Genomic DNA, 14548 nt, shown 5'->3' with positions numbered 1-14548 from the left:
TGAAGGTGTGGCTACCAGGATGCCCAGCCAAGTATTTATCCGTTGTCTCAGTCTTCTTTTGTTAGACTGGAGCACTGCTGTTTATTATCACACACCTTCCCAAGACCGCACACATAGCTTTGTCCTCATCACTGGTTCCCATCTTCCCCATCCAGTGCTTCATTAACCCTCACTTTTTCAGTCAGCCATAGTTAACAGCTCCACAAAGCCTTTCTGACCTATCAGGTAGCCTCTACCATCCTGTCCCTTATTCTTGTTTCCTACCACACAGAACAGAGACTACTCTTGATTGCATTTGTTATCTCTTTGTCTTCTCTGGAGTGGAGGGCCCTTGAGGGCTTGGTATGTTCTTACCATATGTCCACCATGCCTGGCACAGGGAACATGCCTGGGAAGCATAAGTTGATTAGTAGAAGGACGTTCTTGGACTGTGACTCTCTAATCATTTTCTCTGCAGTGCTGATATTAATGATGGTTCGTGAAAATGAGCCAAGTGTCTATGCTGTTTTGTCCAGCAGTGCATTCCCAGTACCCAGCTGTGACCTGGATACAGTGAACATGTTTTGCATTGAGTTAGTGAAGATCCAGCAATGGTGGATGAGCCAGCAGAATGTCCTGCAAGCACTGTAGGCCAGGAAGAGAAAGAAAGAATGGGGTTGGGTCTGAGGATAGAGGGAGGGAGGCATCTCCTTTGCTATCACCTCTGGTAAGAGGCATATTTCATTTCCAGCTGGTATGAATGGAAAGCTTATACATTTTGGCATTTGCTTCCTAGGTAACGAGTCAGACCTTGATCTAGAAAAGACATACAAAGAAGATGATCGGGAAAAGGCTTCAAAAAGACCCCGGGCTCAGAAAACAGAGAAAGTCCAGAAGATCTCAGGAAAGGAGGCAGGGCAGCTTTCTGGAGCGAAGAAACCCATCATCAGCGTGGTCTTAACTGCTCATGAAGCAATTCCAGGTGACTGAGGATAGGCTGGAAATGATATAATGAGAGTGTGTAGCCCAGCTGCCCTTGGGGTAGCCTGGAGAAGGAAGCCCAGGTCAGAGCGTATGTGTTAGGTATTTTAGTGGCGTTTCATTTAGTCACCCGAGTAAGACCACAGACCTCTTTATCCTCTGGAGCTGTCCTCTATCTCCTTGACCTACTCTGTTATCAGTCAGGTATGCAAGAACAGTCCCTTCTGTGCCTCTCCCCATCTTCTCAACTGGTAGTGCCCCCATCAGCTACAGTGACTGCCTCCTTGGTTGGAGCTGCCCACTCAGCAAATGTAAGAGAAGCAGCTGTTCTCCAGGCCCAGGCAGACACTGACTGGTTTCTTCACATTTTAGTGGTATTCATTAAAATATTTTCTTAGTATTATAAGTTTCTATTTATTTTTCCTTTTCCTTGTAGATATGTTATATTTTCTTTTATAAAAGGTCTCTTGTAGGAAAGACTATTTTAGGAAAATGAACAAACAGTGTCTTAAGAGTTTCTATTGCTGTGCTAAAATGTAGACAAAAGTAACTTGAGGAAGAAAGGGTCTATTTCAGCTTGCCACTCTCAGGTCATAGGCCATCACAGAGGGAAATCAGAGCAGGTGCTCTAGGCAGGAACCCAGAGTCAGGGATTGAAGTGGAAGCCGTGGAGGATGCTGCTTACTGGTTTCCTCACTCTTGGTCTGCTTTCTTTTTGTTTTTTGTTTTTTGTTTTTTGTTTTTTGTTTTTTGTTTTTTGTTTTTCAAGACAGGGTTTCTCTGTGTAACCCTGGCTCTCCTGAAACTCATCCTGTAGACCAGGCTTGCCTCAAACTCAGAAATCTGCCTGTTTCTGCCTCCCAAGTGCTAGGATTAAAGGCATGCTCCACCACTGCCCAGCCCATGGCCTGCTTTCTTACACAAACATGCCTAGTGTTGGTACTGTCCACAGTGACCTGGGCCCTGCCACATCGACTACTAGTCAAGAAAGTTCTCCAAAGCTTGCTCATAGGCCATGATGGAGGCATTTACTCAATTGAGTTCCTCTTTTTTCAGGAGACCCTAGTTTGTGTCAAGTTGACATAAAAACTAGCCAGCACCATTTATGATGTATTTCAGACTATCATAAAAGATGATATAGAAACTAGGCAGCACAAACGGTTTGTGATAGATTCCAAGATATCATAATACTGTTTTTCTCTTTGTGTGCTTTGGGGATATTAGCTCTCTAATAAAATGGGGACATTGTCAGGGTTTCCAGAACAGTGACACACTTTAAGCATCTACTTTCAGTACTAATAGTAGACATTGAAATTCAAAACGCTGAATACATTTTCTCTTTATACTTGACTTACAAAGTAGGGTGTTCAGGAAAGAAAAGACCATATAAAATTAGGCTACTTGACTTTTCTGGAAAGTCACTTCATCTGCCCTACTCTGCTTCAGAGAAATATTATTGTGGATAAGGAAAATCTCACAGGACAGTTTCCTATTCTCAGTGGATATTAGATATAATTTCCACTCAGTTTTTTTCTCAAAAATCTGTAGTAATACTTGCAGATTCCCATGAGGGTAAAAGCATAATCAATTCCCTCTGGTGTTTTCCAGCCAAATGGTAGTGGGAATCTCTAACCCGATCTCTATCCCATTCCCACTCCCACTCCACTCACAGACTCACACAATCTAAGCTCAGGCATGCATACACCCACATTCACACTCTTACATTCATAATCGTACACATACTCACACACATGCTAATACACACTTCCACATACTCCCTCAAACTCTCATACCTATTTATACTCATGCATGTTCAATACACCCACACAGACTCATGTGCCAGGCACACTCACATATATTCTCATTTGTGTGCATGCTTGCATGCGCTCTCTCTCTCTCTCTCACACACACACACACACACACACACTCACATGCATACACATACTTATCCCCAGTGTCACACACCTACACACATGTACATGTACCCACACCCACAGTCTCTTTCTGCTCTCAAAGGTCTTGGGTTGGTTTATGATGTAGAGTTGCAGAAGCAAAGGTGACCTGGGAGGTTTCTCTTTGCACCTCCCATTTCTGTTCATGGGAAGAGAATCAGTAACATTATAGTGCTCACATTCCCAATTGGTTGACTGCTCTGCCACCCCATGCTGCCTTAATGCGGCTTTATGGTTGCTTCAAGTTTAACAGCTTTGGCTGTGTAGAAAGTCTTGCAAGAGACATATGTATATTTGACTGTTTCATAATCAGATCAAGTGAAAATGTCCTTCAAGAAGACATTTGGGCATATTACTAGAAACACTGTATTTTCATATAAATACACACACACAGAAAAACTGTGTTTTCATATAAATACACACACACACATACACATACATATGCACGCGCGCACACACACACTCTTAAATCTGGTTATATGAATAAGAAAACAAATGTGTTGCATGGAAGTCCTACAGTAAAATGCCCCTCAGGACCTGCTGACTCTGCTGGACAGGGTCAGGGCTACAACTAGCACCTCTCAGTAAGGAATGCACTGTGTATCAATCTCAGGTGCTACCAAGATTATCCCAGTGGAGGCTGGGCCTCCCGAAACAGGAGCACCCCCTCCCGAGACCACTGCAGCAGACCTGGTGCCGCGGAGAGGGTACCAAGAATACGCCATCCAGCAGACCCCATATGAGCAGCCCATGAAGTCAAGCAGGTGAGTTGTCCCATGGGCTCTAGTTAAAGGTGGGCTGCAAATACCATGCACACAGAGCAGGGGCGATCTGGACATCGGCTGGCCTGGGTTCTATTCATGACCTTATCTATACAGTCTTGACCCATTAGCTTAGCTGAAGACCCTAACCCTGCCCATCATGCCCTCTTAGAGCTCTTCTTCAGAGATCAAAGCAGAACAGTCCACCCTTAGAACTGAGCACACAATGTCTTCACATGTTACCCAGTCAGATGTATCCTCCAACTAGGAAAAGGTACAAACGGCCTTGTTTGCACATACTGTGAGAGTGTCTACCTTTCAATAGGGAAAACTAAAACAACTTTGATGGTGGGAGCTGCAGGAACCAATCATTCTTTCTGGATTCCACCACCACTGTTAAGTCACTGCATATATTTGGTGGGTTTTTTTTTTTTCATGATATACCAATCTCTCTATATATCTATATATTATACTAGTATAAATGTATTTTATTTTTTTAATATAAAATACTAAATATGCTAGCTTTTTCCTTTAAGATATTTACTGAACCTTGAAAAAAACTTTCATTTTAGTACATATTAAAAATATTTATAGCTGGGCAGTGGTGTTGCCTGCCTTTTAATTCTAGCAGTTGGGAGCAGAGGCAGGTGGATCAACACCAGCCTGGTTTACAAAGCAAGTTTCAAGACAGCCTGGAATCTTGACATCCCCCCTCCCAAATTGTCTTCTTCTTATGTTTGTCTATTATAATTTAAATGGCTTAAAAATAAAAAAATGTTATGTAGCCCAGGCTGTTCTTAAACTCATCGTTTCCATGCCTCAGCTTCCTATGTATATAGAGACATGTGTCACAGTGTTATAGCCATGTGCCACAATGCCCAATCAGCCATGTTTTTCTGTAATAGACACCTTTCCAAGCTTCTTCAAGATTTCCTTAAGTATGCATTGCTTCAAATGAAACCGTTACATCCAGGAATGTATACTTAAAAGTTAAATGGACCGAAAACTGCCCCTCAACCTGGGACTTGTTGTGCTTATTGCCTTATAGATAAGTCTTACCTGGATATGGCCCCATTGAAGACAGTGGACAAATAGATGAGCAGGTTCTGAACACAAAGTATGTGTCTATGTGAGAGGCTTCAAGGCTATTTCTGTCCTTAACTATTGTGAAATATTGTGAACTATTGTGCAGGTGTTCCTATCTTCAACTGATTCTCCAATTGTTCCTCAGATTCCTAGAGGTAGAGTCACTGTGTGACCTTTTAATAGTCTTCAGTGGTACCTCTCTCACCACATAGGAAACACCTGTAGTAAGGAAACTCAGAAAACATTCTGTCTCCATCACAGCAATGTCAACTGATACTCAGTCATTACTTAGGGCTCCAGCAAAAAACCGAATGGAGCCAGCCTAGCATCGTCACAAGCTGTAGCACCTTCTGTCAAAGTAGGCCTCTCAGGGCTCAGTTTTTTGTCTAATAATATTAAAAACAAAGAGCAAAAGAGTCTCATAAGACCATTTAAGTCTCTCAACAGAGGAAGAGATGCTGAGATTTGCTTATTTAATTAATATGATGAGTCTAGGGCTTTTTCTCCAGTGTTCTTTACAAAATGTATCACCTTCTGGATGTCTTTATCATTTGGGAAACATCCAAATTACCTTCCTTAAAGAAACTTTAGGCATAGCATGCAGGCGAAACAGTAACTTCCAGATTTGAATATTGTAATTTCATCATGTGAATTGTACTCTTTAGTACTCAATGGACTGCAGTCCACTCAAGGGCTTTAACTGTAAAGAGACAGTTGTCTGAATCCCCTCAATACAGACCTTATATCTGTGGTAGGCATAGTCTAATGGGGCTAATTAATAGCACTGCATGGTTGTTAGTGTGTCATAAATTCTTCCTGGCTAGCCTAGATATACCTTCCAGAGGAAGCAGCAGTTGCCAGAGGTGCATTCTCTTTTGCTTCCTTGATCTCCCTCAGTGTTCTTGTTTCTGGGGCGTGGTCACGTACTTCAGTGCTTGCAGTTTTGGTGGCAGGCGTAGCCCCTCTGAAAGAGCCTGTTCCATGTGTACAGTCACACTGTAAAGGGGTCGCTGTGCACGGAGATTTCATGCCATAAGCGTGATAAGGAAGGGTGAGCCTGCTCCAGAGGCCGTGGGATGCTCAGGGTCAAGGCACGAAGCATTGCTTGGTGTTAGAGAGATGCTTAGTTTCCTTCTGTGTACAGTGGGTCTGATGAAAGTGGGCATTAAGTAGTCAGCGTGGGGCTAGTTGTAAGCACTCACTGATTATTAGTAAGAACCTCTGCATTCCATCCAGTACATTCCTTTCCATAGTGAAAGAGATAGGCTCCCTGAGGCAGATCATGCTTTTATTCACCACCGTGTATGTGAAATCTAACACATATCCACAACATGCTGTCTTGTCTAATCAGTAGAAACTGTTTATTTAATGGCATGTGAAGTTGATAAATGGCAGTGCTGTTTTCCCCCATCTGAGCTCTAACCCAGCAGCAATGGTGGAAGAGGACAGTTGGGAGTGAGTCAGTCAGCTGTGTACAAGAGCTTCAAGAGAGAGGAGTGTGGTTCCTTTCAGTGGTGAGCTTGCCCAGCAACCTGGCTCTCCTACCTATGACCTGGACTCCCACTGGCTGATCACAGATGCCTCTCTTGACAACTCTTGCTCACCACAGGCAGGTACATCCCTGCCGTCTTACCAAACCATAGGTCTTCTTCCAAATGCATTACCATCCATCTGTTTTCTCCCTTTCTGGGTAGAAGGGAGGGCAAGGAGAAAGGCCAAGGATCTTTCTCTCAACAGTGTCTCCCCCATGCAAGCTTTCGAAGAGAACGAGATCCACCCAGACAGTTAATGGAATGAATAGGCAGGTGTGGGTTATCAAATTTGCCGAATAAGCTCATCGTGTCTAGTCTCATGGAGACCGAATTTGCTCCTGTTCATGTATCCCAGAAGGAACTCAGCTTTGAAGCATACCCAGTGTCCAAGCTTGTCTGAGTCACACCCAGTTTCTGTTGCCTTCTCTTGCTACCGCCTTTGCTGTTCAGATGTTACCTTAGCAGGCGTTCCCAGTGGCCTTTGTTCCCTTCTAGGTGTCAGACTCCTTTCAGTGACTACTGTGCTGTTGTGGGACACTGCTGGACTCCCTTCTCTCCCACTCTAGTTTGTGCTCCCTAAGGACCAGCATCCTCTTTCCTCATTGTCTGTGCCTATTCTTTTCCGACCCACAAGTCTTGTTTGCTGAATGAGTAAGTGTCACACCTTTGCCCTGCTCCCCTGTAGTTGACTGCACAGGCTTGGTAGTTGGTTCACTGGAAAGCTTCGTGGTCTCCAGAAGTTAATGGTGCCATCTTCCATCCCTAGGTTAGGTCCCACCCAGCTGAAGATCTTCACTTGTGAGTACTGCAACAAGGTGTTTAAGTTCAAGCACTCTCTGCAGGCCCACCTGAGGATCCACACGAACGAGAAGCCATACAAGTGCTCCCAGTGCAGCTATGCCAGCGCCATCAAGGCCAACCTCAACGTTCACCTGCGCAAGCACACCGGAGAGAAGTTCGCCTGCGACTACTGCTCCTTCACCTGCCTCAGCAAGGGCCACCTCAAGGTGCACATCGAGCGGGTGCACAAGAAGATCAAACAGCATTGCCGCTTCTGCAAGAAGAAATACTCAGATGTCAAGAACCTCATCAAGCACATCCGGGACATGCATGACCCGCAGGACAAGAAGGTCAAGGAGGCCTTAGACGAGCTCCGCCTCATGACGAGGGAGGGGAAGCGGCAGCTGCTCTATGACTGCCACATCTGCGAGCGCAAGTTCAAGAATGAGCTGGACAGAGACCGCCACATGCTGGTTCATGGTGACAAGTGGCCCTTTGCTTGCGAGCTCTGTGGCCATGGGGCCACTAAGTACCAGGCCCTGGAACTGCATGTCCGAAAGCACCCCTTTGTGTATGTCTGTGCTCTATGTCTCAAGAAGTTCGTTAGCTCCATCAGGCTGCGCTCCCATATCCGAGAGGTGCATGGGGCAGCCCAGGAGACCTTGGTGTTCACCAGCTCCATCAACCAGAGTTTCTGCCTCCTGGAGCCGGGTGGGGACATCCAGCAGGAAGCCTTGGGGGACCAGCTACAGCTGGCAGCTGAGGAATTTGTGTGTCCAGAAATTGATGTACGCAAGGAGGAGGCTTGTCCTGGGGAAGCTCAGCCTGAGGTGGGGTTGAGGGAGTTGGTGGTCCCTGGAGATGTACATCCTCCCCCACCTGGGCCCTTGGCCACCCCCCAGAGTGAAAGTAGTTCCCTGTCCCCCTGCAAACTAGAAACCACTGTGGTTTCCTCCGACCTCAACTCTCTTGGAGTGGTTTCAGATGATTTTTTACTGAAAAGCGATACCTCCTCTGCTGATCCTCCTGCTGCTGCCGAGGCAACCTCGAACACACAGCATCGGGACTCAGCCCAGACTCAGGGTGAAGAAGTCACACTGCTGCTGGCCAAGGCCAAAAGTGCTAGACCAGACCCAGAGAGCTCTCCGGGTGGAAGGCAGAAGGTGGGTGCTCTGCCAGCCAGTGAATCTGACTCTAGCACATGTCTCAGGGCAAACCCAGCAGAAGCCTCAGACCTCCTTCCTACAGTGACTGATGGAGGGGACCTTGGTGTGTGCCAGCCTGACTCCTGCACACCGTCCTCTGAGCACCACCCTGGCAGCACAGCGTTCATGAAGGTCCTGGACAGTCTCCAGAAGAAGCAGATGAACACCAGTCTTTGCGAGCGGATCCGGAAGGTTTATGGAGACCTGGAGTGTGAATACTGCGGTAAGGAAAGGCGGTGCTGGTCAGGTGTGCCTTTGAGCGCAGCTCTCCTTCCCAGCAGCCCTGGCCATTCCTTTCTTGCTATCCTCGCCCGGATTCCATTTGAGCTCATGTTGCTTTGCAGAGAACACCTCCTCCCTGAGGCGCCCTCCTCTGTGATAGATAGGAGCAATGAGCCCGTGTCAGAAGTCACAGTTGGAGCCTTCCAGGAGTCGGCTGGGATGATGCACCGCTGACCGTGTTGGGGGCCATGTTGGGGGCTGCCCACAACTCCTCCCACCTTCTGACCAAGAAGAATCATTCTTCTGGCTTTCAGTTGTGGCTCCATCACCTGGGTAGAGAGGGTAGGAGACTGTCTGCAGCTCTGCATAGGGAGGCCCAAGCAGCTCGCTTCTAGCTGGGAGTGGAAGCTCACTATGCGAGCTCCCAGACAGTAGGAGTATAGGATGTGGGCAGCCTAGAGTGTAGCCCATAGCCTAGGGTGTCAAGAGGACTAGGAGGCTCTTGGCTTTGTACATTTGCAGGGTAGTGCTTGGCAGAATTGGCTCTCCTTTCTCTTTTCCTGGCCCTAACACCATGTGGAAGCTGGTGGTACCTTAATACTTGAATACTGCCAGTTCTGAAAAGTAATTTCCTGACAGAAATGTGGTGGAGAGTGTGAAGGGCATACAAGATAAAGGAGATAAATATGGTAGTTTAAGGATGGTAATTTTAAAAAAAATCAAATTTAGTAGAAAAGAAACTTCCTTGTTCTCATGTGCAAATATTTTTTTAGGCAAACTTTTTTGGTACCAAGTGCATTTTGACATGCATGTCCGCACCCACACCCGGGAACATCTGTATTATTGCTCCCAGTGTCACTATTCTTCCATCACCAAAAACTGCCTTAAACGCCATGTAATTCAGAAACACAGTAACATCTTGCTGAAGTGCCCCACTGACGGCTGTGACTACTCGACTCCAGATAAATATAAACTGCAGGCCCATCTTAAAGTTCACACAGAGCTGGTAAGTAGCAAGTCCGAACAGCAGCCCCCATCCGCCTCCCCCTGGGTGCCCATTGCTCTCTCACATTTCTGCATATAGACCTATCTCTGCTGCAGGGGTGTGCACACCCTGTCCCTCCAGATACAGAGGGCCCTGCTCCTGCCTCTTGATGTCTCGCAGAGCTTCCCCCTACCCCAGCTCCTTTCCTAGTGAGCCCCTGACTAGACTGAATTTCATTCTCTGTGCATACTTTTAGCATCTGAGTGTACAGAAGAGTGAAGCCCAGAGTGGAAATGAAGCAAAGGCTTCTTCATAAATGGCATTTTTAAGTCTTATTAACAACAGGAATAACAACACTCATTTTTGGGGGATTAAATTGGATGATTCGATAGGATTAGGTGATTATACCAGGAACACTGTTGTCTTATTAGTGTGGCATTCATTATAAACATCAACAGAGTCTAGAAAGCTTTCATTTAAGAAGTGACATGCTTATTCAAGGTGCTGTTAACGGCGCGATGGTCATGTCTGGCTCAGTAGTGGTTGATCTCATAATGATGCAATGAGTGAATGGCTTTTTTTTCTTTGCAAGGTCTAGTCTGATGAGAAGAGGCTGACAGTCCTGAGAATGATTTAAGACTTCTTACTGTAATAGCGACACCACACCTGGGGCCCATGTGGCTCTGTTTTATGTAGACAGCACAAAAGGAAGCTTCAGAAATCAGGAGAGTTGCTTTGGCTTTCTTATATAAGAATCACTAACAGCCAGGAGGTTTGTCATCAAGGTGCATTTGGGGTGTTTGGAGGTATGAGGAGATCAAAGCATGTTGGGATAGACTCCAATACCATCTGCCACATTGCCACAGGCTCTATGGCCTCAGACTTGTCATGTCTGACAGCTGCCACTTTTTATATAAAATATACACTTAAAAGTCTGTCTTGTTCTGTTGCTGTGACAACACACCCCAACCAAGGCATCACTTAAAAGGCAAAACATTTAGTTGGGGTGCTCTTTACACTTTACAGGTTTAGTCCATTATTATCATGGCAGGAAGCATGGGGGCATACAGGTAGACCCTGGAACAGAAGTTGAGAACTACAGTCTGATCTATAGGCAGAGAGATGGACTCTGGGCTTTAAAATCACACAGCCCACTCCCAGTGACATACTTCGTCCAGTCTTTTTGTGGGTCACATCCCCTAATCCTTTCAAATAGTTCTGGGGACCAAGCATTCAAATCTGTGAGTCTATGGGAGGCCATTCTCATTCAAACCATCACAAAGTCCATTATGTCCGTACCCATTCATGCACACTCTTGTGCACTGGTACATATAAGCATGTATGCACACATATATACATAGATATGCCTGCATATATGTACACATCTATGTATATTTGTGTATTCCTATTTTGTTATTACAGTGTTAAAATATAATTGTTGTCCTCCTTCGCCAGTAGGGCATGTGGTTTATTAACTTTTCTGTCATTACTGTTAGGTTGGCCCTGAGCCTGAGGAGGAGTGAGTCCAGTGGTAGAATATGTTCTTGTTAGGAGAAGCCTTAGAGTGAGGTATTGGAAGCTAGGAAGGTAGAAGGATGGATTGAACCCTCACTCCTCCGCTGCTTACCTCGTGTTTGGTATGAGTAATGTAAATAATCTGTGCCATAGTGTACTTGAGAGGTGAGGGTGAGGTGAAGGAGGACATTAAGTGCCTGGTGTGGACTATTGTTTTGAAGCTCATTGCTCTGGACTTAGAGCTTCTGAACTCAGGTAAACTGGGTGACAGGAACTAAGCCATTGTTCACTGAAAATCTGACTGTGCAGCCTAGGCTGCCTCTTGTTCCACATGCAGAATTTGCCTGTTAGTTGTGAATGTCCTGGAGTTGCTCGTCTAGCCTGGTTGTTTTCTTCCTCAGATGCTGATGCTCAATCTCTTGAGTACATCCCACAGCGCTAGGGTCATGAGGGAGCATCAGGAGTATGCAGCTGATGTCTTTAGTCTTGACTTTGTGTGCTTTACTTCTTACTTATAAACAGCTGTTGTAGATGCAATCCTCTGAGGGTAACAATACATTCATCAGAACAGCTGTGCTAAGTGCAGTGGCCCTTGGAGATCAGTGACATTGAATGTTGATGTTCTCTTACAGAAACGGGCACAGGGAGGGTCATTGGACCCTCACCTGGTCACAGTTATTGTCTCCTGTACTCTTCAACTAGCTGTGTATAACTCTGCCCTAATTATACATATCTTTGAGATCTTTGGGGATGCTAGAGTGTGTAGATTGTGTGTGTGTGTGTATGTGTGCGGGGTGTTGACCAAAATGCTTGGAACTCCATCTGTTTAGCTAGTTGTCATTAGTTCTGAGGTGAGACTTTTCTCCTTTGGGGTAACCCCTCTCTCACCTGTGTTAGATAAATAAGTCCAATAGACTCATTGGTTCTCCAGGTTAGTCTCTGACCGACATGCACTTCGCGCTGTCATTGAACCCCTGTAAGGAATGAGTAAGCAGGGAATGTCACACAGCACTTTTCTACTTTCATGGTGATGAATGTGATTGCACCTTCTTTCTGAGCACTGATCTCACTTCTAGCAATGTGGAAGAAGCTCTGGGGAGACCAACCTTGGGGCAGAAAGCCGCTGGCTTGATCTTGTAGTCACTTCCTTGTGTTTTTACTTAATTCCCAAGTCCCCTCTAGTTGTTAGGAATCACTTCCTCTACTGTGAAGAGTCTGGTATCTAAGTCTCTGTCATGCAATACTTGATCTGTGGCTATGGCATCACAGTCCAGTGCTGTTCTCTGGCTGCTGGCGGGTCAGCAGTGTTGGTGATGAAGCTCTTAGACACTTGTACATCTTCTGAAGAAGTGTGGCAGAGGTGGACTATGGCCCAGGTAGGGACAGGAGACAGTACTTCTGTGTTACTGTGGCAGCCATTCTGAAAGCTGCATGAGTTAATAATATCTGCACATTGCTCCTAGAGAAGTATAACATCTTGATGCAAGGAGTGTGGCTTAGTAAACGTCACAAGAGATACTGTCTTGCTTCTCATTAGTTCTCACATTTTCTTAGAAGATCTTAGGGTCTCATTTCTACATTTGCCCTTGTTGGTATTTGTAATTCTTTCCATTGAGATAAATTGTTTTTGAAAACAGGTCCTGACTCTGTAGCCCAGGTTGGCCTAAATTCATAGTACTCCTCTGGCCTCAGCCTCTTAAAATCTGGGACTGTAGGTTGAAGCCACCTTGCCCAGCTCAATTGAAGAACTCTCTTTGTTTGTTTGGTTGGTTGGTTTTTAACTTTTCTTCTTCTCTCATACATTACATCCAGATATCAATTTTCCCTGCCTCCACCCTTCCTCCCCACTATCCCCACCCCTGCCCAGCCTACCCTCTCTGTAGATCAACTGCTCTTTTGTTTCCCTTAAAAATATTGGGCCTCCCAGGGATAACCGCCCACGTGGCCTAACAAGATACAGTAAGTCTGGGGACTAGTAATGGAGGTACTCTTAAAGGTACAGAACTTGTTGCTGCTTCTGAAGTGGGAGGCTTTGGCCTGTGCATGCTAGCAAGGGGACTTCAGATACAAGGAAGACTGTCCCTTGCTGCAAAGAGCACTCTGCTTTCTGTGGATAAGCAGATCACCAGAAGGAGGAAAAGGCTAGCGGGTCAACACCTTGCCCTCCCCATCCAGCGTGAGATGCTGTGGAATGTGACTGTGAGGTTGAGGATATTTGCTACAAGAAAGGGGGAGGGGAAAATGACCATTCAAACTGCAAATACTTTGATTTCATGCCTGAACACTTGTTCCTGAAGTGGGCGATTGTTGCAGTGCAGTATTGCCTCTGCAGTGAAGAGGGCTTCTTTGAAAACCTCCAGCTTTTGAGTCTGTGTGATATTTGTCTTTTGAGCCTGATGTAATTTATTTCTGTCCTGTGGCTGAGGATACCACACAGGGACAAATCTTCTGTTCATGTAGACACTGTTGACCTGATAATGAAGGTGTTAGCTCTAAAATACTTCACATCTGCGAGGAAGGTTGTTTTTAAGCTGTTCTATTGATTTGTGATGTGCATAAGGTATAATTTATTCTTTTACAATGTGAAGTTTAGTAGAATTTTGTCTACACACAATTATGTAGCCATCAGCAACTTTAGAAAAAGCTTCTGTTGTCCCATAGGAAGGCTTTCTTGTCTGCTGTCACCACTCCCTTCTCTGTCCCTAGACACTTCCTATGTCCATGGACATTTTACATAAAAGGGTCACAAAATGTGTGCGACTAGTGTCCTTCTTTATTTATGTGATAGCAGGCTTCATGTTCTGCTCTGTTTTATAGTTGGGCAGTGCTCCCTCGTGTGGAGTTTGCCTCATTCTCTGAGTTGCTGAGCATTTGAAGTGCAGCTTTAGTGGTGAGCACAGCAGGATGGAGCCTTCAGTGATGCTGTCTTGCATTCATAGCACTTGAGCTAACTCTTGGTGAAATCTGTACAGGCATCTTAACTTTCAGAAATTAAGTGTTAATCATCCCTTTAAAAGATTTTCAAAATTTTGAAGCATCTAAGGAGAAGCTGCTCATATTCTCCACTGCCAAACCTTCCACCCCTGTCTTTACCATTGCTGACACACTCACATCATCACTGCCAAGGAAGAGATAACACTGGGGATTTGGAGCTAGACTGAGACCTCCTGCTGACTGTATATCTCTCAGAGAGTTCCAGGGAGACTGGGTGAACTTGCTGGTGATGTAGAAACATCTTACATTACTGTGGTCCAACTGGACTTCAGTCACATCGGCATCTACTGGGACAGGAAATGATATTGCTCTTACTAGGAAACCATGAGAAACTTTCTCCTGGGGCTTGGTTTTCTTATATCTACTCTTGAAGAGGGCATCAGATGTGATAAAATGTTGGCCAAGGTTTCACTTTTGTTTTAGTATTCTGCTTTGAACACAGATTCCTATGAAGTACTGAAATTAAAATACCGTCCTCTACCTCCAGATGAGCCTACATATACTGACATACTCTAGTTGTATTAGCACGCAGAGATAATCTAGCAAATTGCTAGTT

The 14548-nt window shown here is 45.3% G+C and overlaps 1 protein-coding gene across 3 annotated transcripts in view; it reads left to right on the top strand.

The window, feature by feature from the left end:
• Zfat (zinc finger and AT-hook domain containing) overlaps positions 1-14548 on the top strand; it is a 178226-nt gene that overhangs the window by 71754 nt on the left and 91924 nt on the right. For all 3 annotated transcript variants that reach the window (XM_021182879.2, XM_029469960.1, XM_029469961.1), the window contains exons 4-7: positions 776-961; positions 3526-3676; positions 7058-8499; positions 9272-9504. In XM_021182879.2, coding sequence (XP_021038538.1) covers positions 776-961; positions 3526-3676; positions 7058-8499; positions 9272-9504 — 2012 coding nt within the window. The remainder of the gene's footprint in view (positions 1-775; positions 962-3525; positions 3677-7057; positions 8500-9271; positions 9505-14548) is intronic.

The sequence above is a fragment of the Mus caroli genome, chromosome 15 (genome assembly GCF_900094665.2).
Source record: "Mus caroli chromosome 15, CAROLI_EIJ_v1.1, whole genome shotgun sequence".
In the NCBI taxonomy this organism is placed as follows: Eukaryota; Metazoa; Chordata; class Mammalia; order Rodentia; family Muridae; genus Mus; species Mus caroli.
The sequence above is the reverse complement of the archived record's forward strand: the minus strand, read 5'-3'. Positions and strand labels throughout refer to the sequence as shown.